Here is a 26,522-nt window from a genome sequence, read left to right on the forward strand (position 1 = left end):
CCAAACTTCTAAACCAACAAGGGAAATGATATTCATGATATTCATACTGCTGCACACAGATGTGATGTGCAGAGCTGAACGGGGACCATAATGGACTCCAGCATCACGTAATAGGATTTTGGTGCCACTATAATATCAAAACTGCGCTCACAGTATTAGTTGACAGATTAAATCAGACATGAAGTGGAGGGTTTTAATCTAAAGCTATAATCATTTTTATAGAAATAAAAATAGCATTTTCTGCATGTATATTTTCACTAAATATAACTGCAATATTGTATTGTCATCTGATCGGCTGCTGTCTAAATTTGGAGCGAAGCATGCTGTACTTATCACACCAAGCCTGATAAACTGACTGAGTTCGCTCCATCTGGCTCAACAGCAGCAGCATTATGTTTTTTTCCCCTCCTCTCTATCAATTAGTACCATCAGCATCTCCTTTCAGACCTCCCTGTTACATCTCTGTTGGGAGATAATGGCTTGAAAATGTTTGATCAGTGTGAATTCATTTTTCACTTAACTTTCAAGAGACAAAGCAAGATTAATGCAGCAGTTTATTCTAGCAAAACCTTGGGCAAGAAGATTTACTTTGATGTGCTGCATCAGACAGTTTGCTGGTGAAACTGCCAGATGCCACTGTTACGCAGGTCTACAAGTGTTTCACCGCCTCTTCCTTCTAACCATGAGGTTAATTGAGGACAAACAGGTAACATATTTAGTTTGAAGAAATCCTTCTATTGAGAGTACTCTTTCATTGCTGCATAGTTCTCCTTTGTGATTTATGATTTACTCATACTGATTGTGCACTTGACTTAAGGAGACTCTTCAATTTGCCATTTGAACAGTGCTGAAAACATTACAAAAATAAGCATGGGTTGTTTTTCAAATGTTTCCAATAGAAAGGTTGCTGACAGGAGCTATGAAAGATGAATACACAAGCAAAGCGCTTGATTTGGACATCGTACACTCGGCTTTCATCACCGAAATTTAAGTTGTTTTCAAAACTATGGTATTATCGAATACAATGTGGTTGTTTGTTTGTAGGGCTACTTTTCTGAACTGTGTTAACGTAAGCAAGAGTTTCCTGGTGTGGATGGATGGGTCTGCTAACCTTTATTCTTATACTTTATTTGAAGTTATGGAGATATTGAGGTTTGGTGCTAAACTACACGAAGTGCTTCCAAAGTTAACATAAGGAGGATGACGACCTCTGCATTTACTAGAAGAGACTATTTTGTAGTTCTTTAGCGATTTCTATAATGTTTCTGGGCACAGTTGTCCCCCAAAGATCAGTTTGTTCAACTAGTGTGATAACTGCACAGTTAAGCAAATCATGCACCGTAGGAGTCTGTCTGTAGTGTGATCGTTACCAGTGTCTGACCAGGGATCTGCTACCTCTGTAAAAAATAATTTTGTTAATTAATTACCAAATATGTTAGAGGACAGTGTGTCAACGCTTCCCCAGCTGAGCTTCAAGAGTGCATAAAAGAGAAAGTGAGCAAGTGCAAGAGAGCAGCTAACATAAACTGATATGCAAGGCAAGGTGTACACAGTCCAGCAGGAGCGTGGGGAGGAGGGATAGTACAAGGCAAGCATGCAGTCCTGCAGCTGATGTCAACCAAGTAAATACATAAATAGCAATACCCACACCGAACAGTAGATACAGGCCAACACAGAAATAAAAAGAAAGAGTATGTTTCAGTTTAACAGAAGGACACAAGGACAACTTGTGAAAGATAAGTACTTTCAGCTGTGGCTTTATTTCCCAATGGGGACTGTAACCATTTATGCCAAATACCCTGCTTGCCCCAACCCTCCAGTTTACCCAGGCTTGGGAGAGACACTGGGAGTGCACTAGCTTGTGACCCTCAGAGGCTGGTTTGGGTCTCAAACCAGGAATCTTTTTTTAATGTAAGGCAAACATTTCTAAACCACTACACCTTAGATCCAGCACTTGTGAAAATGGATGTTAAACATAGTTTCTTTTACCTTGGAGAGCAGCTGAGCAGTATTTCCCCATTCTGCTTGGGTGCCTCTTTGAACTCAGTGTAGTAGCACCAGCTCTCCAACTATTGTGGGTTGTGTTTTGAGTCACCCTCCAGTTTACAGCCGATCTCCAGAGCAGAACAAGAATGAGTACGACATGAAGATCACAGATTCAAGACAGCAGAATGTCACTGAGAACCACAAGAAGAGCAATCTGATCAAGCTGTAGGAAATTACTAGAGGGTGGCGACTGGACCTATTAGGTTGTTAGTGAACTTTGAACTGAACTTTCAAAATAAGAGCTTAAGGATTGGCCAACAATTTTACCATGTTGACTTGGATAGATCTTTGATGAGTTCTTTCACTGTGATAGAAAGCTCTGACAGAAATAGATTACTGCAAACCAACACAAAAGAAAACACAATGTGTTTAAAGATGTTATAAAGCTTCACAAACTTAAAATATACTGGAAACTGTAGTGCTGTGAAATGTTATAAAAACCATTTCATCAAAGAAAATTGGATTTTAAAGTTAAGCGTTTTGATGGCTGATGACTTCTTTAAGTATGCTTTTGTGTGCTGTAGGTGGGGAAAAAGATGCTATCTAGTTTGTATCAAAAGAAAAACAACAGGAGAGCAGAAAAAAATAAAGAGAGAAAATACCTTTTGAAAACAAAGAGTGATACTGTGAACCAATAAGACCAAACAGAACACATATGCCTTAAATCAATAGACAAGCAGAGCTGTCTCCCTATTTCTCCTTTATTGGATCTATCTATGTGGCACAGTGTGTGTGTGTGTGTGTGTGTGTGTGTGTGTGTGTGTGTGTGTGTGTGTGTGTGTGTCTCATCCAACTGCAATCCAATGGCCAGTAAAGCTTTAGCTTTATAGAGCATTTTCAAAGCAGACCAGCACAGATCCCTTCAGTCTGTCCTCACTATTAGATGCAGCTGATGAAACAGTGAATTTCATTAGATAATACAGCTGTTTGGAGAGAGCATTCCTGTAATACAGGTAGTTTACAAGGAAACTTATCAACAGCTTGTTCATAATACCAAGAAGCAACCTCCAGTGTCTTTCTGCTCCCTTATTAGATGATTTAGAAATGAAAACTTTAACATAAAGACACATTTTCACTTTACAAATTAAAATTAGAAGTCTTTTTTTAAGGTATCTTTTTATATTTCCATGCAAAACCTCCAAGGCTGGAAAATGAAGATAATGTCGAAATACTGAAAACTGCAGTTCCTCAAATAGCCACTTTAAATTTCCATAGATTCCCACGTTAAAATGTTTCAATAGTTATTTTTCCATGTTAAAATAACTGTTGAAATAAACATTTTTACACCCTGATACATTTTTCCCTATTCATAAGAACTAAACTCTTTCATTTGGATACTGGTGAGGTTTAAAGTTAGAGTCCTGGCAAGTATGTAGCTGTCTGCTAGACTTCATCTCCATAACTAAACTGGATCCCTTGGAAGTATGTGACAATATGACGTCTGTGCTCCAGTCTCAGAGTGAAACTCTGGGATACTAATTATCTGTTATTTCCCACTAATTGGCAGGTGTACCCATATGCACCCATATGCTTTACAGATGCAGCATTTGCTGCACTCCACTCCAATTAGCACTCCATCCTTTAAATACTTCTGACTCCAAAAAACACACAGAACAAAATAGCTACAGTCTAAACAGTAGGTTCCATTGTGCTGGATCGGTCCATTTTTAAGGTACAATGTGTAAAATATATACACAGGGCTAATTACAGTGCATGACAATGAGGCTTGCTTCTAGTGGTCAAAGGAAGGTTTTGAAATCCATCCATCCACTTTTATTTTAGACATTAATACAAGTAGGATGGGAAGATTATTATGTTTAGAAACTTGTTGTCAAAGGTCACTCAACAGTCACATCTTGAGCAGCCTGAGTCAGTGGCGCCCAGGCATAGGCCTGTAAATGTACCCCACTCCCCCACCGCTCCAGTAACATCAAGACTTCATGGTCATTTTAATCCTTTTCTGACATCAGATGTGTATCATGAAAGGATCTTATTTTGTTCTCTCCTGTTTTCTGTCATGCATAACCTGCTACACTGGTGGATGCTTCTATCAAACATGGCTGAAGTTTCATATAATTATTTTAGGATATGTGCAAGTTGATGCCAAATGTCTGAGCTCAGTGTTCAGACAATTTTTATTCTACTCTAGCCTCTGTATAAGATCAGTGAGAGAGGATATCCCTAATGTGGTTATATCACTGACTGTAAGCTATTCACCTGCCATTTAAACTTTGTTTGCAAGGGGCAGCCAAAGTTGACTAAAAGAGAGTGGGAAAGGAGCAAAGAACAGCTTGTTTCATACAGTGGATGAACTTAGGGTCAAACATAGATAAGGATTATTTTTGAACTGTCAGTCATGCGAAGCAACTCTAATTAAGCCCATACCTGCAACAGGATAAAGAGAGCCACAGTAGGCACTTTTTAATCGCCACTTGGCAGTAGAATAAATGCCGTATAAAGCCCGAGATGCAGGCAATTTTTCCCCGCATGTCACTTCCCACATAGTTGTGTCCCCATTATATGTAACGACCTCCTATGCCATTAAATCACCATCTTCAGTGTGTTTATCGGTTAATGCCACCACCTTCATTTAAGACGTGCCGTGTTTAAAAGTCTCGCTTCACGGCTTCTTCCTAATGAAAAAAAACATCCATCATTTTCATCTCTTTGCATTTCTTTCATATTTTTCATGAGTTAGGATCTCCGTGCGATAAATCTGTCTTTCCTTGTGGTTATTTAGGTCTCCCTGTGGTCTACGGTCATTTAGGATATAGCGGGTGGGCCATTTTCATCTGTGTCTTTATTGCCTGAAAATCCCAATTTATGCTATTTGTGTTTGCTCTTTTTTTGTAAACTGTTCTCTTTGTTGGTGGTCACTTTAGCTGTCTTTTCTTTGTATCGTTTTTACTATCTCTTTGTGGTCATTTATTATTTTCATCTATTTGCTTTTTTGCACCCTTTTGTAGTGAGCTCGTGTCTCTCTACAATCATTATTTCTTTCTTTATGGTCATGTCAGTCTCTCTGTACTCATTTGAGTCCCTTTCTTGTCTTTTAGTGACCTTTGTAGCAAGCTGATAAACATTCAAACAAGAAATGTAAACAGTCCAAACAGATGCAATCTGCTGCAGGGACCTCCTGACACCGTAAGCCTCTGCTTAGCAAGCCCTTATTAGTTGTATACTTGTAAAGTGGTCATGTAAGGGTTAAACATGCTGTAGACTGATAGCTCAGAACTATCATCAATGATACGCTTTCACTTCATTGGGCAATTTGATGGCACAGCTGTTCTACCTTTTTAATCGAGCACTCCCATCATTTCCCATTGCTTGTATATAAGAAGCACTCTGTATTAGTGAATGATATCAAGCGGACGCTAAGAAGAAAAGCTCATCCCTGCAGTTTTGTCTTGCCCAGTGCTCTTGCAACATTCGTATTGATTGAGGAATCGATACTGTCCTCTAGAGAGAAAATACCAGACTGATATCCTGCCATTTCTTCATCCATACTCAACAGAGCAGGCTGCAGGTGACCGTGACAAGGTATGCTTGTTCCTTCAGGACGATATGAGGGGTGAATATTGCCACAGAGCAAGGAGGGAGAGGGGATCTGACCATTTAAGCTGCTCTCCAGGCAGAGAGAGGGGGATATCTGTTCCAAGTTTGTTTGTTTTTTTATGATACCTAAAGCAGTTTTTCTAAGTCAAGCATGAAACACCTCCTTTATAGAAGACTTTTAATCTAACATTTGATTAAGTTGCCTCTTTGTCACGTACACAAACTCCCCAGGAAGGCTTATCAGAATAATGTTCTGTAGCTGGAAGCATTTTGCAGAGCAATTCCTGCCTAACCTGACCTAGACATCAGTGACTATACTAGTGTGCTTTTATGAACAGCAAACACATTGTTTTCATATAAAATGTTTCACTTTTATCATCATGCATATGTGATGTGGGGCTTCCATATTGCTATAAAAGTCAAGAGGGAATAAACCAGTTGAACAGGCAGTGGGTGGACTGACTTTTCCCCCCAGTATCTGCTCTTTGCTGTGTAATTTCCCTTCCAAGTGTCATTCTTCACTTGGCTCCACTTATTAGAGGTTTCATTACGTGCAATACTAAAAGGGATTTTAATGACAAAATATGCATGTGCCATTGCCTGTACCTTTAAAAACTTTTTGCTGAACATAGATGCAGCATAAGATCAAAAGATTAAAATAAAAAAAAATCAGTTGCAGTCTACTACTACATCGTTAATGCATTAAAAGATAATGTGCTATGAAATACAGTGGTACAGATTATGTTTCTACACCTAAACTTCTCAGAAGGGATGTTTTCATATCTATATATAATACTGAATGAGTTGTGGGGCTGGAATTTCTTTACCCTCTCTGAATCTCCACCTTTTCTCCTGTAACGGTTTCCCAATGAAACCAGACTAAGAACAATTCAGAACATGTATGAAGATGAAGAGATCAAATGATCAAGTCAGCCCGCTGAGACAGGTGTACCAGGGACCTACTCTGGTGCCAGTTCTGGGCAAGTGACACAAAAAAAAAAACATGTGGTCCGTATGAACCATATTTGAAATTATTGCATACTGTCTTTTTGCACACATGCACGCAGACACGTATGTCCCCACTCGGATGTATTATTAAACTTAACTGTTGCTGCAATCCTTTCTAGAGTACACACTAGCACTGTATTCTGTGGTTGTACCATCTTCTCCTGCCTGTGGCTGAGCAGGTGACAGTGGTTTGTACTAATTAGTGCTTCTACAAAACAATGCCTATTCTTTTCTTCTCTTCCTTTTTTTCGGGTCAGGCTTGTGTCTTTATAAATATTTTAGCAGAACCCGTTCAGACTCTCTGGAGACGTTAATCAGAACTTAACGTCTTAAGTCAGCTTTAAGTTTTCTCAAGAAGTATGGTCGCTTCTTACTTTTTCACTTACTACTCAAACTCACTCAAAATTCAGCTTTGCAACCAAATCAAATTTGTCTCAGAAAACATCACAGGCAAGGCATCACTGAATCACTTGGTTGATGCCAGCTGTATGAGACTCGTGCCAGCAGCTCTAAAGCAGTGACCAGTCTGATTTCTGGGCTTTAAAACTTAATGTCCTCCTTTTAGAAATATGTTTACACTCATGTAGCCAACCAAACCAAACAAAGCTGTGCAGTACATTACACTCATGCATAACCATGACTTACTATTGTAGATTACATTTAATATTCCTGTCTACCAACTTCTACCAATTTTTTACATAAAATATGAATGCATAATATCAGGGTGCTCAGTCTTTGTTTTGCTGTGGCATTAATTTACCCTCATACACTCTGACAATAGAGCCAAGTATCATCCACAGTGCTTGGGTTTAAACGCAGGTGAACATTTTACACTTAATCCCCGAAGAGTGAGATTAGTTAACTAATATTACAAAGAAAAGAAGATGTAGTAACCATTAGCAGAGTTTAGACCCTGCATGTTTTGGCCTTTGATCACCACAACAGTGATATGAGAAACAGTACAACAGGTACGATTTGAACTGTAAATTCACGCAAGCTGTCGACCAACTTACTTGAATCTTCCCTGACAGTGCTGGCACTGATCCCCGACCCAGCCGTGGTCACACACGCAGGTCCCGTTAATACACTTCCCTGAAAAACAGCTTTTATCACAAGACTTGGACACCGAGGAGGCTTCCGCGTGGACCACGAGATGAAGCATCATCAGTATTCCCAGGTATATTTTCAACACTTCCCGGGACCTGCTCTGTGAAGACCTGGTCCAGGTGAGCAGACGTGTCCCGCTAACAAGGACCATGATGGACGCGGGTAGACTTGTTTTTTCGGAGGCTGCAAGCTGAGAGAAAGCGAGCCGTCACGTTAGGCTGTGAGGTGATGTGTTGTCATGAGCTGAGGTGTCACTTGGCTCAAGCAGCTTACCTGTGACGCCTGTGGGAAAGGCGCAGGAAAACAGCAGTTACGCTGTCAGAACATGCCGAGCTGCACGAGAGAAGCTGCGGGACGGGACAAAGAGGTGAAACTTTGATGGAAACTGCTCCGACGTTAAAAAAGCCCGTGAACGCATTTCCTCTCGTATTCATCCACTTTCACATCGAAAGCCCCCTTACGCGCGTCCAAGCAACTCTTCCAGATAACTTCCAGTGTGCAGTTTCCAATGAATACAAGCGATCGTGACCGGATGATGCTCTCTCAGCGGGGAAAAGCTGTAATCCAGGAGATAAAATCAAACCACGGAGCTCAGACGACCGTGCGCTTCTCTCCTGCTGGATGTGTTCCCAGACAAAGACGCGCCCTCCCCTCTGCCCGGGTTTGTCCTCCTCCGAGGATGCGACAGCCGCAGCTCCCCCCGGATCGTCGCTTCTTCTGCTTCTTTCTCCTGCCTGCTGCTCTCGCTCTTCAGTCCACACAGCTAGTTTCTGACAGGGGGAAACTCCAGCACAAAGCCCCGAGCATGAGCAGTACGGCCACGCGGTTAAAGGGGCAGTTCCCTTTAAACGGCATGCAGCAGAGACAAAGCCGGTGACATTCGTCTGCAACACCGACTATCTCAGCGCGTTTCTACACCTGAAGCGCATGTTCGAGACGAACAATGAAAGAAGGAAGAATGAAGAAAGACATTTTGCGCACAGTAGAAATATTTTCCTTTTACAATAATTATCCCGATGGCATGCATACCTACACTACTTTCCTTACCTAAATCTATACAGAGATAGCGAGAGAGAGGGTGGAGAGAGAGAGTTATTGTATTTCCAAGTCAAAAATAATGCACCATGTGCTGTACTGTAAGTAATCGGGTATAGGGGTTCCTTTACATTTATTTTAATTATTTTTCTTTCTTCCATTTAGAAACTTAATTCTTGTAGCTTTTTTTCAGTGTCACTGATCACTGAAATCTTTGGCTATCTGCAACTACAGCAAACTTCGCCAGTAAAACAAAAACTGCACATGTTTTGGAGGAAAACAGGGAAAACCCACCATCTTTCTGCATTTTCCTGACCGCCAGCTGTCTCCTGATATTCCCCCAGCAAATCTAGAAGAAGTGTTGTGAATGTGGACCTTTTTGGCCCTGGACATCATGCAGAATGACCTTGATATCCAGTAATTAGGCCACCAAGGATATTCATGCACACTGTATATGTGTGCTGCTTATGTCAAAACAAAATGCATGCCTTGTAAAGGACACGTTATTACCCACAGAATTACCCAGTGAGGCTGAAAGTCTGTTATCCATATGATTGTCTTTCTATTATTTCTTGTGTCTTTGATGAAAAAAATAGCTAATTTTCTGGTTACTCAAAGAAGCTCTTAATTCTTTTCAGCAAAATCCAACACTGGCTGTTTAGTTTTTCAAGGCTGAGTAAATTCAACCATAATGTCAAAATCCAATTTTGTTACTCATTTTCGACAGAAGTTTTTCACGCACGCACACACTCGCGCCTTCACAGAAACTTATCATGAGAAAGGGTAACCGCGGGGAATGATCGCTAATAAAACTGCAGCAAAATGGTAATTTTTTCTAGAACAATTGCCCCGAGACAAATTGGAGACAGCATAACAACCCCCACCGAATTCATTCTAGCAATCACTGGTACACTTTATTACTCAAATAGTTATTATCTATGTATCGTACATTTCAAAACCAGCTGGAAACAGTAAAAGATGTGTAATCCTACAGTCTGTCCTTTTATTTCAGAGATCAATCAGTGTTGATTTAAAGTGCAAAATATCTACAGCTGAGAAAAGATGCTTTCAAATAAGAAACTAACCTCTTTCTTTCCACCTAAGCTCTCGGTGCATTGGTTGGACACATTTGGATGCATCTGAGTCGATTCAAAGACAGATATGACAGCAACATTAAAACCGGACTGACACAACGGAGGCCTAATTCCCCAAACTGTCTGCCTGATTTATAACTCCATCTCACTCTGAAGGCTTTAAAGACACAAAGATGTTCTTTAGAGCCACGCGGTGCTTTTGAAAAACAAAGCCACTTGAAAAAAAAAAAAAAAAAAAAAAAAAAAAACAAAGCCAAGATTTGCATCTGCGTTCCCCGAGGGCTCAGAAAAACCATGCAGCAAGCCAAAAGACGATAATCCTCAAACCGAAACATCTAAAGCAAGATATTACTCTGCCACAGTGTGATGAAGAGAATAACACTGTTTCAACTTGAGATATTGGTTACAGCAGTTACATATGTGTGTAGACACCTGGTGTTTAACAAGGTGAGTCTCAACACTGCAGTGAGTTATTTGTATCCAAATGTCTTCCCCAGCTACAAAAAGGCACGGACAAAATTTGCCAAAAATGCATTTATTGGCTAAATTATACTAATACATAAAAGCTAAGGGTATTCTGTGTTCAGGTGTGTAATACAAAAAAGGACTCCAAATTATTACTAACTGTGCAGCTTTGTGAGTATCTTTGATCTTGCAGTTTTGGGGTTTACAGCTTATTTGCTGCAAGGTTCGATCTCACTGCCCTCACCAAAAAGCTGTTTTCAGCAGGAATATGTAACTATTTAATAATACAAGCTCTGATAAATCCACTGCACACTGTCCTTCCTGCAAAACAAACAGTCAGGCAAAGTTAGCAGTCAGCAGATGATGGAACAGGAACATCTACAGAGCTCGTAAACGGTCATAAATGACTCTTAATAATTAGTGGAGAATATAGATTTTACCAGCAGGTTAATAAACGTCAAAAACCCTGCCTGATTAAAATTTGGCTGTAATTCAGTTCAAAGTCTGTTCAGGCATGTACAGACAGCTTCTCTCAGCTGTTTTTAGCAGAGAAGTCCCTTTGTGACCACTTATCACTTAGACCCCCGGAGAGCAGTCATTTTGGTTTTCTACCTTAGACCCCCGCGGAGTCATCATTTTGCGTTTCTACCTTTAAAAGCCGGAGAGCAGCAGGAGTGGGGGTGAGTGATTGAGGGGGTGGGGGAGTGGAGTGTTTCAGTTTGCCATCTTAGGGAGAAATCAACACATGTCCTTTGTAGCTGACTAATGTAATTTAAGATGGCGGCGCGCACAGACGCAGCGGCCCGGAGCTCCTACACTTTTGGTGGTACTGTGTATTATTTCACACAGTCTGGGGTTACTTCAATACAACAGAGATGATCTACTACAACTAAGCCGTGGAGATCTTCAACTAACATCCGAGTATCTCATCCCCCCGGAGATCGTTAAGCAACCCCCGGGGCTACCCGCAACAGCAAGCCGCAGGAGGAGACGTTGCGAGCGGAGGCAGAAGAGAGGCAAGCGGGGAGGCCTGTGGGCACGGCTAAAGACTAGTCCGTTTAAACCACCACTCCCGATCATATTCCTCTCCAACGCCCGTTCAATCCGTTACAAACTGGATGAAATACGACTGCAGATCGCCACTCGACGGACTTTTAATAACTGTTCGTGCATGATTTTCACTGAAACCTGGCTGGACAGCGCCATTCCCGATGCGGCTATCGATCTAGCAGGCCGCACCGCCTATCGAGCCGACAGGTCTGCGGACTCGGGTAAGAAGACTGGCGGGGGGCTGTGCATCTATATTAACAACCTTTAGTGCACGAACGTCACGGTAACGGAAAGACTGTGCAGTACAGAGGTAGAACTGTTGGTGTTAAAGTGCCGTCCATTCTATCTCCCTCGGGAATTTTCTGCCGTTTACATCTGCGCTGTTTACATTCCACCAGATGCTAATGCTAAGCTAGCGTTAGCACAATTGAGCAGCAGCATCAATAACAGCCTGGTAGCACACCCGGACAGTGTCTTTATTGCGGCTGGGGATTTTAACCACGCGGACCTGAAATCTGTACTTCACAATTTCCACCGTAATGTGAAGTGTGCTACCAGAGGAGATAGAACGTTGGACCAGGTGTACACCAACATGGCGAATGCGTACAGAGCCCAGGCTTATCCCCACCTGGGTCTGTCAGACCATCTCTCCCTTCTGCTACACCCAATATACACACAAAAGATCAAGAGCACTGGGATTACAACCAAAACCGTGAGAACATGGCCGCAGGACGCTATTCCGATGCTTCAGGACTGTTTCCACTGCACAGACTGGGATGTATTCAAGGTGCAGGACACTGACAATCGTGTCGCATTGGACAGTTACACCTCCACTGTCTTGGACTACATCTGTTTCTGTGTGGACAATGTAACAACTTGGAAACGATTCCGTGTGTTCCCTAATAATCCACCCTGGATGACACACGGAGTTCAACAACTTATTCGAACAAGGAACAACGCTTTCAAATCCGGGGACCAGGAGGCATACAGTGCTGCCAGGGCCAACCTGAGAAGAGGCATCAAGACTGCCAAGCAGCAGCACAGGAGGCGTATCGAGGCCAGGTTTGAGAACAACACAAACCCAAGGCAGGTCTGGGAGGGCATCAGGGCTATCACGGACTACAAAAGAAGAACACCATCACCCTCAGCCGACAGTTCTACTCTGGCTGAGGATCTAAATCTCTTTTATGCCCGTTTTGACAGGGAGAACACCGACCCTGTCCTGTCCCCTCTCCCCTCAACCGACCCTGCTCCGGTCCTGAGCACTCATGAGCTGAGGCGTGTGTTCCGGAGCATTAACACCAGGAAGGCGGCCGGGCCGGATGGAGTGCTGGGCCGGGTGCTAAAAGACTGTGCTGCGGACCTGGCGGACGTCTTCACCTCTATATATAACACCTCGTTGTCCTGTTCACTGGTACCATCCTGTTTCAAAGCAGCAACCATCGTTCCCATCCCAAAACAGTCAAATGTCACATGTCTGAACGATTTCAGACCTGTGGCACTCACCCCCATTCCCGCCAAATGCCTGGAGAGACTGGTCATTAAACACATCAGAGCTGCTTTTCCACCATCCCTGGACTCGCACCAGTTTGCATACAGGGAGAACCGGTCAACCGAGGATGCGATCGCCACAGTGCTGCACACATTACTGAAGCACTTGGAACACAGGAACACCTATGCACGGCTCCTCTTTGTAGACTACAGCTCGGCTTTTAATACCATCCGGCCATACAAACTCCGTCCCAAACTCCACCAACTGGGACTTAACTCCTCTCTGTGCAACTGGATTGTGGACTTCCTCACTAACCGTAGACAGAGTGTCAGAGTGGGTAAGAACACCTCTTCCACCCTTGTGGTCAACACCGGTGCCCCTCAGGGGTGTGTTCTGAGCCCTCTGCTATACACTCTCTTCACCCATGACTGTATTTCCTCCTGCGCGTCCAATCTCATTGTTAAGTTTGCAGATGACACTACAGTGCTCGGACTTATATCCAACAATGATGAGACAAACTATAGGACAGAGGTGCAACAACTAGAGTCATGGTGCCACGACAATAACTTGGTCTTAAACACCAAAAAGACCAAGGAGATCATTGTAGATTTCCGGAAGAGGGGTCATAACAACCATCTGCCTCTCTTCATTGGCAGTGAGGCGGTGGAGAGGGTGAGCAGTTTTAAATTCTTGGGGGTAACTGTGACCGAGGACCTGTCCTGGGGCAACCATATCACCTCAGTTGTACGGAAGGCCCAACAGCGCCTCTACTACCTGAGGAGACTGCGGAGCACACACATTCCCAGATCTCTGATGTTGAACTTCTACAACTGTGCCATCAGCAGCGTTCTGACGTATGGATTTCTAGTGTGGTTCCCCAGCTGCACCAAGGCCGATCAGCAAGCACTCCAGCGGGTGGTGAAAGAAGCTGGCAGAATTATTGGAACAAGTCTGCCAGAGATCAGTAATATCTTCCCCACTCGCTGTCTGAGGAGGGTGCACAGTATCCTGCGGGACCAACATCACCCTGCGCGCCACCTTTTCCATCTGCTGCCCTCAGGGAGAAGGTACAGGTCTATACAGGCCAGAACATCCAGACTGGCCAACAGCCTGTATCCACAGGCTGTGAGGCTCCTGAACTCTCTGCCCCCCTCTCACGGACAATAACCATATCCAACTTCTTAATAGCAATGAACTGGTCTGCATTGGTGCATCATATCTTTATTCTCTTCCCCCTCCTGCCCCCCCCCCCCCCCCCCCCTCTTTCTTAAATAGATAACTATCATATCTGATATCATATCTCACAGTACAATAATATTGAATGGGTTGCATTGTTGTATTTTGTCATGTTTCTCAGGTCTTTGTCTGAATTTCTACGAACATTATTGCTAAGGATTGTCTTATTGCATTGGAGTCACACTGGGTTAAATATGTACACTTGGGTTTTAAGGGGTATTTATTATTTTCTTCTTTTTTTTTGGGTTGTATGGAAGCCCCAAACGCAATTTCATTGTTCTTGACAATGACAATAAATAAATAAATACTAAATACTAATTTATTGATGAAAACAGTACAAAAAACCAACCATTTGTACACATATTTACAAATAATGATAAAAAGTGAGTGAGTACATTTCAACATTTTCAGCAATCACTCACAATCCTGGCACTGCCACGGTATCTGTCGTCTGCATTTACCACATGTGTACCTGTAGCAGTGAACACATCGCACAGTGGCCTGATTTTTTTTGCATCTGTGTTTGACCTGACACGTGGCCCTTTTTCCAGGGCTCGGTGTGGAGGGTTGTGTCCGAAGCAACTGATCTTTTCTTGCTTTCTTCGCAGCTACATGAGAGCGAGCCAACTCCCTTGCAAGCTCCACCAGGAAGTCCACCCGTCTTTCCTTCGTCCCGGTGCATGCTTGATACAGCACATGTGCATTCAGTGCTGCCATGTCAATCATGTTATAAAACACGGCGACTGGCCAGCGCCGTGTTCCTTTGCGGACAGTGTACTCCCGAACCATCTGGTCCATCACATCCACGCCACACTTTGTTTTGTTGTAAAGGGTGACAGTGTTCCATCGGTAAATGACTGCTGGTCAGCAAACCTGGGAAACCCACAGATAATTGGAACTATGGCACGAAACCGCTTCCAAGACATCATGCAACACCTACGCTTTGATGACAAGTCCACCCGCAGTGATCGAGCAAAGACTGATAAGTTCGCTGCAATTTCCAGTGTGTGGGGATCATTTGTCACCAACTGCATCACGTGCTACAACCCTGGTCTACATATCACCGTTGATGAACAGCTTTTCCCATCAAAGACTCGGTGCTGTTTCCTGCAGTATATTGCAAGTAAACCGGACAAGTTTGGGATCAAGTTTTGGGTGGCCTGCGACCTAAAATCCAAGTACATTTGCAATGTCTTCCCATATCTTGGCAAGGACCCCAATCGTCCCACTGGGGAGAGACTTTCTGAAAATGTAGTAATGAGGCTGATGGAACCATTCCTAGACAAGGGCAGAAATGTTACCACAGACAATTTCTTCACATCGCTTTCACTTGCGCAAAAACTTCTTGGACGGAAAACCACCATCCTCGGCACAGTCAACAAGATTCGCAGGGAAATTCCTCAATCCACTAGACAGACAGATCGCAATGAATTCACCACTCAGGTATGTTGCAGGTCTTTTGTGGTTCTATGTTTATGTGTTTCATTGTGTGTAAAAGGGCTATGGAAATAACAATTTATCTTATTTCTTAGGTGTTTTCAACCTCTGCTGCCACGCTGACGGCGTATGCGGCCAAACGGAAGAAGACAGTCTATATTCTTAGCAGCATGCACAGCGTGGTTCAGACTGATAACACTACCAAAAGGAAGCCAAACACTGTCACCCTTTACAACAAAACAAAGTGTGGCGTGGATGTGATGGACCAGATGGTTCGGGAGTACACTGTCCGCAAAGGAACACGGCGCTGGCCAGTCGCCGTGTTTTATAACATGATTGACATGGCAGCACTGAATGCACATGTGCTGTATCAAGCATGCACCGGGACGAAGGAAAGACGGGTGGACTTCCTGGTGGAGCTTGCAAGGGAGTTGGCTCGCTCTCATGTAGCTGCGAAGAAGGCAAGAAAAGATCAGTTGCTTCGGACACAACCCTCCACACCGAGCCCTGGAAAAAGGGCCACGTGTCAGGTCAAACACAGATGCAAAAAAAATCAGGCCACTGTGCGATGTGTTCACTGCTACAGGTACACATGTGGTAAATGCAGACGACAGATACCGTGGCAGTGCCAGGATTGTGAGTGATTGCTGAAAATGTTGAAATGTACTCACTCACTTTTTATCATTATTTGTAAATATGTGTACAAATGGTTGGTTTTTTGTACTGTTTTCATCAATAAATGTCAGCAACAAAGGACATACAAAGGACATGTGTTGATTTCTCCCTAAGATGGCAAACTGAAACACTCCACTCCCCCACCCCCTCAATCACTCACCCCCACTCCCCTCCCTCCAGAATTCCTAGGTAACGACCTAATATACATATGAATGACTAGCCAATTTAGCTTCCACTTCCAGCATTTGACTGCTCTCCGGCTTTTAAAGGTAGAACGGTAGAAGCCTGGAAATCCCAGTGTTATACTGTGTGCTCAGCGATTTCACCATAAACTTCTAACTTGTGCAGAGAGCAAGTGTATCAAACTGACCTGAATTTCATGTGAAAGGATCACGGCTGGTGATGAGATTCAGGTCATGCTGCAACAGCTGAGGAGTGGGTCACACCAGCACATTCTTCTTTCACCAGCTGTACCCCAGATCTTCCTCCCTTCAGCTTCACCCACTTCCCAAAAATAAAAATAAAAAACAAGTTGAAGAGTTGGTCTTCTGGCACAATGGGGGAGATCCAACACAGACTCAGAGAGACATAACATCACTTACAATGAGAGCTCTAAAGATAAGACTGGCCAGATTTAAGTAGATATTTTTATGGACCTGGACGTTTTGATCATACCTCGTGCAAAGCATGGCCACCCTATGTCATCAATGTTTTGCTCACCTGCTTTTTTCAGTTAAGACAGCTAGCCAAGGTAAAGCCATACCTCCCAGCTAACGTCTTTGAGTGTGTTATTCACCTTTTCCTTACTTGCAGATTAGACTACTGCAATTCATTGTATTATGGTCTAGATCAGGCCATCATCCATCGTCTTCAAAATTCAGCTGCTCGCCTGCTAACTGGTACCAAACGGAGAGAGCATATAACCCCAGTTTTAGCTTCTTTACACTGGCTTCCTTTCTCCTACAGGATCCAATTTAAACTTTTACTTTTTGTTTTTAATAAGTCACTTAATGCCCGAGCCCCTTCTTACCTGTCTGAGCTCCTCTCTGCCTATGCTCCAGGTAAAACCATGAGGTCTAGCTCAAAACTAATGCTGTCCATCCCACGGACTTATCTCAAATCCCGTGGTGATAGATCCTTCTCTGTGGCAGGTCCCAGACTTTGGAATAGTCTCCCCTTAAATATTAGATCTGCACAAACACTTGAGCAATTTAAATCATTACTAAAGACACATTTCTATGCCCTGGCTTTTAACACACTATGACCCAAGCATTTTGGTCTTATTTGAATTAGTTTTAGTTAGTGTTTTAATTCTTTTATTGTCCTATTATTGTTTTTTATTGTTGTTATTGTATTACATTGTTGCTTTTTAATGCCATTTTTACATTGTTAAGCACTTTGTGCAGCATCAGCTGTTTGAAATGTGCAATATAAATAAATTTGACCTTGACCAATGTGATTGTGGGCTACTGTTGTTGGCTTTAGCACTAGTCTGTGTGACTTTTTTGTAGCCATAGGTTATTGTATATGACCATACAGTCTAATGTCAACATCTACATCAACAAGTATACAGCAAGCTAGCTAACATAGCAGCTCAGCTGACCAGAGCAACAGGGGTGTCTACAACCTCCATAGTAACTGCAGGTGTAGTTTGATACACAGAAAATAGTTTCTTTACAAAACTACTCAGAACAAGAGTTAATCTTTCCCCCAAGTAGCCAAAATAAAAAAGAAAGCAGCTTTAAATTAAGTCTCCCACCTGAAAGATCACCAGATTTGCTGCTCCGATTTCTTTTAGCATTCCTGAAGCAACAAAAAGATTAGAAATGTGACCACGGAGGAAGGTGACACGAACACACCCGACTTTCAACCATGAACTGGAGTTCAAGCTTCATCTGTGACCACAGTTAAGTTTTGCTTTCACTCAGTGTTGCTTTGATTTTCACTTGCTGCTTTTTTAAGTTTGTGTATATCAAAGAAAATATCATAGTTTGGTTAAAAAAGATCCTTTTTATGACATTAAGTTCTTGTAACACTGTTGTGACAAATTAATTTTATCAGAGGGTGATCATGATGCTTCTTGTGATGCATTACTTATGGTCCAGTATCAGTGTCCACCTGTGTAACATTAAACCACACGGGGACTGTGTAGTACAAACATTTTGCTGACTGACACCATGATGATGCTTGAACAAGACAAGGAGCAACTGTCAAAGATCAAAAAGCACACACAGACTTCAGCTATTACAAATAAGTCATTCACATAATATTACTTCTGTCTTCTTGAAAGGGTCTAAAACACACTATATGGACCTACTACCTACAGGTGCACACGCCCTAGTTTCATAGGTGAGTACTGTTACCACTACACTCACACATACTGGTGGTGGCAGGTGTCTATAAGAAAGTATAGGCCAGGAGTAAAGGCTACAACAAAAACACACATTTTACATCCTTGACTACTCACTTATAAATAAATCTTTGTTTGGTCAAAAGCTTAAATTAGCACCAATGTAACACAACCTTACATGATGACATTTACAAATATCATTAATACAAATATAACTGATGAAATATTATTTTGAAATGTAAATAGAGCAACCTCTAAGACAGTGAGCTCAGAAGAAATTGCTGAGTCTGAGAACCTTACTTGGTGCAAAAATGTCTTAAACCTAAATGATAATTACCGTAAGTTGACACATAAGACAGCTGGTGACGTTATCGCACCAGAACAGCTTGCAAACATCAATTTAGATGCTTTTCTGGAGCTTTTTTTCTTATTTCCTATGATCCCCATAAGCCATTCAGGAGCAACATTCACATGAGTGATACTTACCTCAAGACTTGAAACTGTTTAGTTGAGGTTAGGAACAGATCCGCACACCAAGCATCCAAACTTTGGTGTTCACTGATTTAGGAAATTTTAAAATGAAGAAGAAGAAAAAAAGAAGATGACTCTCTGAAAAAGATAAATGAAAGCCTGCAGTGTTCAGCAAAAACACCGAGTATATCTTACAGTGTAAAAGATCCATCAGCTGCATATGATTGGGACTGATTTTATGTGGGTTTGTTACTTCACACTAGGCACATTAATCAACAACATTAAATGATTTTAACAGCCTACTTTAAAAAAAACCCAAAAAAAGAACATTCAAATTCATTTCTAGTGCCTTCGGGTATGTAAAGAGTACATTTGGCTTAGAAAGAACTCTTATTTGGACTTGGTTTTATCTGAGCGGAGCAGGTATTCCGGCAGCCAGCCATTTCTTGCGGAAACAGCTGTTTTATTGCAGGCTGGTTTTTCCCTTTCTACACCCCTCCTGGGACACGCAGCACTACCTCCTGCTCTTCACAGAGCACCTTGCTGCTGCTGATGCTTCTGCTGCTGACATACACTTATTTCTCTGCCCCAATTTCGCAACTCTATTGCCAGCAACAAGACCATCTGCTTTGCTTCTAAATTAGGGAGAGTATTTATCAAATGTCTTCCGATGAGAATACTGATCTGGGTTCTGCTTCGCCTCATAAGATGAGATAAATGACAAGGTCAAGAATATGGGGGTGTGCACCTTTTCCATATCCATATTCATTAACTTTCTGGCAGGACATGAAGTAGAAAATTAATTGTCACAGTGCGGTGTCAGGACTGTCAGTGTTGTAACTTTAACTAGATGCTTTCATCCCTGGTGATGTTTCTGAGTGAATAAATACAAATGAAAGTTACATGTCATCATTCTTTTAAAACACTTCTAGGCTGAAAGGCCTAATAAACGCAAACTGTCACTTCTGTGTTCAAATTTCATGGTTTTAAGCTACAAGGGACAGCAAACTGTGGTGTTAAACCTCACTGTTAGCCTGTGGGAAATTGGTTTGGCTCGTTGTTATTCCTGCTGCTTGAGTTGAATCCTATTATAGATCGTTTTTAACCTCCCCCCAAGGGCCAAAGTAGGATTATTGATTGTCTTACACAAAAAACCCACTTTGAGGGGAAAAATGAAAAAAATAAATAAACCAATATTGATTTTGACAGTTTGTTTATAATTAAACAGTGCAATAACTAAGTGGTGCGGAGGGACAGGGATGAGTAAGGATTATGCGGACATGCAGGATACAGAGAAGGTGCATTTGGTATTTGGTTTGCTGCCCATCAGCTTCCTCTCCGTGCTCATATTAATGTTTTTCACTACCAGCTGTGAGGTGTTTAATAACACAGATGTGCCTCAAAAATGGCTACAGATTGAGAGCTATTGCAGCCATTTCACCGACATAAAAAAGAAAGAAGACACACTAAAACACACACACACTGACGTACAGCGGGAGAGTGGATAATAAAAAAGAAAGGGGAATTATATTGTCCTTGGGAAGAGATAATAAAAACGTTAGAAATGAGATTGATGTTTGGTGCCCCCTGGTGTTTAGTAGCTGCTAAGTCAGGTTACATAGAAATTTACCAACAAGATAGGGGAAAAGCAATTGTTTAATTTGGAATCAATTATTCTAAGCTCGAGGACAAGGTGAAGTCGTCAGTGCGTGATTTGAAGCTAGGATGGTGTCCCTGTGTTCAATTTCAGCCCTTCTAGCCATCACAACAGTGTAACCCTCCCTGACATTAACAAATACAGCTGGTGCACTGACCTGACACATTTCAAACATGGACTAAACATTTATTTTCTTGTGAAGTCTTCAATCATATGTTGGTTTCCTAACTTGGCACTCGGTCCTTGTGAGCTTAGAGAACCCCCAGTATAAAGATTTCAATGCTGATATATATTTTTCAACTTTCGGCAGATGTAAGCCAGACTCAGACTCAAGATTGATAGAGGAACACAAACAATATCCAGTTGAAAAGAATAAAAAAAATAATGATACAGAAGACACAGAAGGGCTTAACTGGAGGCTGAGTGGGGTTTTCCATCCTGCTTAGGGCCCCCAGAAGATGTGAGGAAGTCATGATTGACTCTTTGTTTAATTTCTTTGCCCTTCTTGAAAAATAAACGCATGACAAAAGACTGTGAAATCATGGATTTAGGACATCTGTGACTGAGTGTGTCAATCATTTGGAAAAGGAGAAGAGAAGACTTGCCCTGTAAATAAACACTTACCGCTCTGAAAAACAGGGTCATAAACTGTAAGAAAATGAGATTAGTTTCAACTAGTAATTGTTTAATTTCATTTCAAAATCAAATTTCTCAGTTTCTCAGAAAGATTGCTGTTTTACCAGTAAAAGTAGGTAAGTAGTGGAGAAACTGACTTGTACGACTACAGGAAGGGAAGAACAACTCAGAAAGAGATGTAAACATCTTTATTCAATTTTTTTAGATGTCAGCGTTTTCGTGTTTCTGAAAGTAGGAGTGGCGGGCAGAGTCTTCGGCTATCAGGCTCCAATAAGACTTATAAGACTATCTTAAAACTTTCCTTTTAGATAAACGTATACAATATTGGCATGTTTTATTATTTTTAATGAATTTATTATTTATCATTCAGCTCCCAGCCTCCAGGAACCACAGCTGGATAAGCAGTTAGGGAAAGGATGGATGAACTGTTATTGGAGATGTGAAGTTTTATGTTTGGAATATATGTCAAATTCAATAAAAACAAATTAGTAACAGTTCCTACAATTATTCAGATCAGTTTTCCATCTTTCTACAGTCTACAGTTTCTCCTCTCTCCTGTTGGGAACTTCCTCTCTGATCCATAAAAAGAATTTTCCTTTCATTCCTGCAGCCACTTAAAGTGGAAAAATGTTCAGGACAGTTATTTTCCTGTAGCCATGGGGATGTTACTGTCCTAGTGTGACCATAGTTACAGTTGTGATGAAGAGCCTATCCACTGTTGCCAAGCCATGCTCGTTTGATTTAGATCCGGCCGAGTGAGAGGGGAAAGAGGGCAGGACGTGGCCGGAGTCCAGGGGATTTCCTGTGCGTGTGATTGATTCCTATCTGCAGAGCTCAGAGACACATTGGCTGATGTGCTAATGAGAAAACAAGTTGGAGAAGTTTTCGACAGAAATACATTGTTCCTTTTAAACAATGATGGAAAACCACAGAAAAGAAGAATATTAGATTCACTGCTGCAACCACCGACCACAGTCGTTCCTCTCTGCAGCAGCTGAAAGAGTCATAAAAGGAAGCTTCATACCCTTTTCTACAATTGGAAGACAAAATTGTGTTTTCACATCTATAACAATATAGACTGAACTTCCACCAAATGCTCGCTAGACACAGCAAATAACATCTTTCTGCAGCTGTTGAACTGCTGACATTCCCACATATTTGCTTTCAGTTGTATGTCTTTATACACTCAAAGCATCCAAAGTATCTGGATGATGATTGATTTCACTCAAAGAAATATTTAAAGCTTATAGTTGTTTTATATCTTCAAAGGTTTGTCAGGTCCTCATCACTTTGCTAATAATTCAAGTCTCTGTTGATCCTTATTTATCACCCCTCTCTCTACATGTAGTAATATTTGACCTTATAATTCTTATTAATGGTTCCTTAGTTTCTGGACTTTTTTGTTTCCTTTGTTAAAAATTAAACAAACCACAAGGCCAGATTCCAATATAATATCCACGTGTTTGGCCTTGTTGTGGCTCCATCCCTTTTTTTTTTCTTTTTTTTTTTGACTTTATGCAGTAAAGCTGCCTTAACATTAGCACTGAATGGAATCAAATGTTACATTAGCTAATGTTAAGCCAACATTAAGCTAACACAGCTACTGGTAACATGAGTAACAATGCACTTCTTTTAGATCAGAGGTGTCAAACTCATTTTAAACTGACACACACACATAGCCTTATTTTATCTTAAACTATTTGCTAATATTCTACATTTACTGTAACAAAGTGTAACATTTAATAAAATAAAAAAATTTTTACTATTTAATTTGTAAAACTGTGTATACACACACACACACACACACACACACACACACACACACACACACACACACACACACACACACGTAGGAAAATATTTAGTATACACATCCAGATATGCATACACTATTATATATTGTACATATATTTATTAGTTTCAGGTTGGCCATTCTTGTATTTTGCTCGTTTGTGTTGTTGTGTTTGCACATCTCTGTTGCTTGTGGGGCTCGCACACAAGAATTTCACTCGCATGTGCTGTGCCAGTGTGCCTGCACATGTGATGTGACAATAAAAGTGATTTGATTTGATTTGATTTGACAAACCAGAGGATTAAAAACCTAAGATGGCTTAAAAATGTTTCCCTGCCTGTATGCAAGTATGGTTCCACCTCTGTGTGTTTCTTGAAATCATTAGGTCAGTATATTATGAGTATATGAAAAAGTCTTATTTCTCAGTCACCTTGTAATTTTCTAGGACATTGAAAAAAATCATGATAGTAATACGCTAGTTCTTGTATTTCTGACACAGAAATGGCCATGGTAAGAGGCTGTAAGAGAATTAAACTGGGACAGACAGTGTAGAGTAATTTACTTTCTCTGTCCTCTCTCAGAAGCAGTGCAGTTTATCATTTTTGCAGCTGGTGGGAGGTGCCTGAAACTTGAAATTACAAACAATCGACAACAGGGGTCAGTGATGTTCAAGGTTTAAGCATAACAGATCACTTTCACCCTGCTCATCTGAGTGTTTCTCAATATCCACCTTTTTTCAGTCAATCTGCACCCCCACTGTATATTAATGTTCACTTTTGCATAACATGGCCTAAATGAGGCAAGTAAACTAGCCTCTAACACACTTGTGTTCTGCAGATTGTAAAGATATTTTGGAGTCTTCTCAAACTTCCTCATATTTGAGATAAAGAGATGAAGATACATCACAAAAAAAGGTTCTCTGTTTTTGTAACTGTTGTTGCACAAGTATTCAACAAAAGTGAACTTAAAGAAAGAGACCAGCTGTTTGAAAACAGGTCAACAAAACAGGTTAAATTGGGGTTTTTTTGTCTAACACATTAAACAAAGCCAGTGAAAGCCTACATATTTGTCCTACATATTTGCTAATAGATAACAGAACATGTTCACTCTCTATTAAAAACTGATACCAGTCTGATATTTTGTCAGTGTTTTCAGCTGCTCCAGTGCTGAAAACACTAAATGCTATCTGCACATAAATGCATCCTTCCCTTGTGTAAAATGTGAATCACTCTTGGTGTTGTACTGAGCCTGTCAGGTATGTGTGCTCCTGCACTAAGACAGATCCCCGTGCATGCGGTCACCTTGTAGTTTCTGCTGTTAAATGAAGCAGACGCCTGACTCTTCTTCTACAATTATTCCAAATAAAACTAAGCTTGCACATAAATCACATTTGTCATCTGTGCCTCGGGAGAAACAGACTGCAGGTTCTGTGTCAAATATATAAAGCATTTGTCTGTATATATGAGAAGGTAGAAAATCTCATTCCTCTGTGTCACATGCTGTGTCTGGCTCCTTGCAAACACACCGCTTCATTTTTACCCTGGAAGGAATTCAAACAACGATGGTACAGTTTTAAAGACTATGGAAACTATGAAGACTCATGACACGATTTTGCAAAACTAATTAGAGTCCTGCTAGAGCCCTGGCAAACATTCATATCTTGCAATGCAGTCTTGCAGGTGCAAAGTAGGCAATTACTCACAATCTGTGCATTGCATCCTTGGTAAACCAAAACTGAAAACTGAAATGTTGCTTAATGCTGTGAAAGCCACTTGAGGCTGCAGATGTTTTAGGTTATATTTTTCTTCAGTGCTGCACACATCATGCTGCTGATAAGTAACATGGCTTTCAGTCACCTCTTTTAAATTCCACACATGCCTCACATATCCCTACATTCATCCCCCTAAGGTCCCATCTTTTTATGGCCTTGGCAAGTGGCCTTTATTGAGTGAATGAATGTTCATAATTCTGCACCTGGACATGCAGCAAAATGAGTGGAGACATGCTGCTAGGCGTCCACATTTCAGTATTAAACACTCTTGTTGTTTTTCTGCACACACACCTGTTTTTTTCTGCATTAATAAAACAGCTTTACACACACGCCTATTACTGTGTAAACCTGCACTGGCTTCTTTATACAGCCCTAGCCTTGCTCAAGGGCACCTTGGTGAATTGTTCAGGCTTTTATTTCTCTGCCTTCATATTCATCCAACCTTCCCCCCCAGCCCCGCTGCTCCTAAACACCGCCCCAGTCTTGGTTGCGTCGCACTCCCCCGTCTGTCACATCAGGCTCCGCTAAATCTGACGTGTTTTTCGCATTTCCTGCACCAGAGAGAGAGAGAGCGCGCGCGCGAGAGAGACGGAGACACACAGCGGTGTCGGGAGGCTGTGTCCACTGGAAGTTGAGCTCAAACAGCTGCACTGGACTGACACCAGGCCGTGCACCAAGCAGCAGGAGCCCGTTTTGACACATCCACCCACCGCCCCCCTTCTCTCCGCCCCTGCTGCGGTCGTTACCGGCCGCTGTCTGGTTCGCAGCTCGAACATCTCCAGTGCGCCGCGGCGGCTGGCAGCAGGTATTTGGAGCCTCCCACCCTCCGCACGGTGCAATGCAACGCAGGCCAGTGCTTCCAGGGAGCCCCGCTGCAGCTAACAGAGCTTTTTAATACCTCGGAGGTAAACACCATGACAGAGCGAATCACATCTGGGGCCTCTGCTCGTATGTGCGCCGTAGCTATTCATGTTTCTTCCGTGCACTTCTGAAGGCTTCCCGGGCTAACGGTCGCTTTTCCGCCACTGAAGTTCAGTTTCTGGGGGGAAATTTTGTAGCATAATCGACAAGTGCAGACGTTTCGAGACACGACAGCAGCTTGGTGTGCTTGGTGACTGCACTCTCTCCTTCATATCGGAGTGGAAGGAACACGCTCTGCCCGGAGGACCACCGGTTGAACGGAGCTGTTATTCAAAGCGCTAAAGCACGGTTGATTTGGGGGTGTTTGAGGTGAAAGGTGTCCTGTGGTTTTACTGGAAGCGCGTTTCATCGCCATGGTGGTCTTCAACGGGCAGCTGAAGATCAGGATCCGCGAGGCTCTGGACCTCAAACCCACAGCTTGGTCCCTGCGTCACGCCGTCGGTCCCAAGACTCAGACCTTCCTCCTGGACACGTACATCGCCCTCAACGTGGACGACTCTCGCGTGGGCCAGACCTCCACCAAGCAGAAGACCAACAGCCCCACGTGGAATTACGAGTTCATCACGGAGGTCCACGACGGCCGCAAGATAGAGCTATCAGTTTTCCACGACGCGCCCATTGGCTACGACGACTTCGTGGCCAACTGCATCATCCAATTCGAGGACATCCTGCAGAACAGCAGCAAGCACTTTGAGGACTGGGTAAGACACCTGAAGCACACACA

At 42.2% G+C, this 26,522-nt stretch overlaps 2 protein-coding genes across 5 annotated transcripts in view; one reads left to right on the top strand and one right to left on the bottom strand.

Moving 5' to 3' along the window:
- The window catches only part of LOC146619643 (attractin-like protein 1), a 335,474-nt gene extending 327,282 nt beyond the window's left edge, over positions 1-8,192 (bottom strand). For all 4 annotated transcript variants that reach the window (XM_085368997.1, XM_085368998.1, XM_085368994.1 and 1 more), the window contains exon 1: positions 7,623-8,192. In XM_085368997.1, the coding sequence (XP_085225123.1) occupies positions 7,623-7,867 (245 nt within the window). In that variant the 5' untranslated portion in view covers positions 7,868-8,192. The remainder of the gene's footprint in view (positions 1-7,622) is intronic.
- A 17,443-nt stretch (positions 8,193-25,635) lies between these two features.
- LOC146619644 (protein kinase C epsilon type-like) overlaps positions 25,636-26,522 on the top strand; it is a 92,004-nt gene continuing 91,117 nt past the window's right edge. The window contains exon 1 of the mRNA XM_085369602.1: positions 25,636-26,499. Within this exon, the coding sequence (XP_085225728.1) occupies positions 26,152-26,499 (348 nt within the window). The 5' untranslated portion in view covers positions 25,636-26,151. The remainder of the gene's footprint in view (positions 26,500-26,522) is intronic.

Source organism: Diplotaxodon limnothrissa, linkage group LG13 (assembly GCF_057381915.1).
Source record: "Diplotaxodon limnothrissa isolate DT_005_m linkage group LG13, D_limnothrissa_male_GT1.1, whole genome shotgun sequence".
Classification (NCBI taxonomy): domain Eukaryota; kingdom Metazoa; phylum Chordata; class Actinopteri; order Cichliformes; family Cichlidae; genus Diplotaxodon; species Diplotaxodon limnothrissa.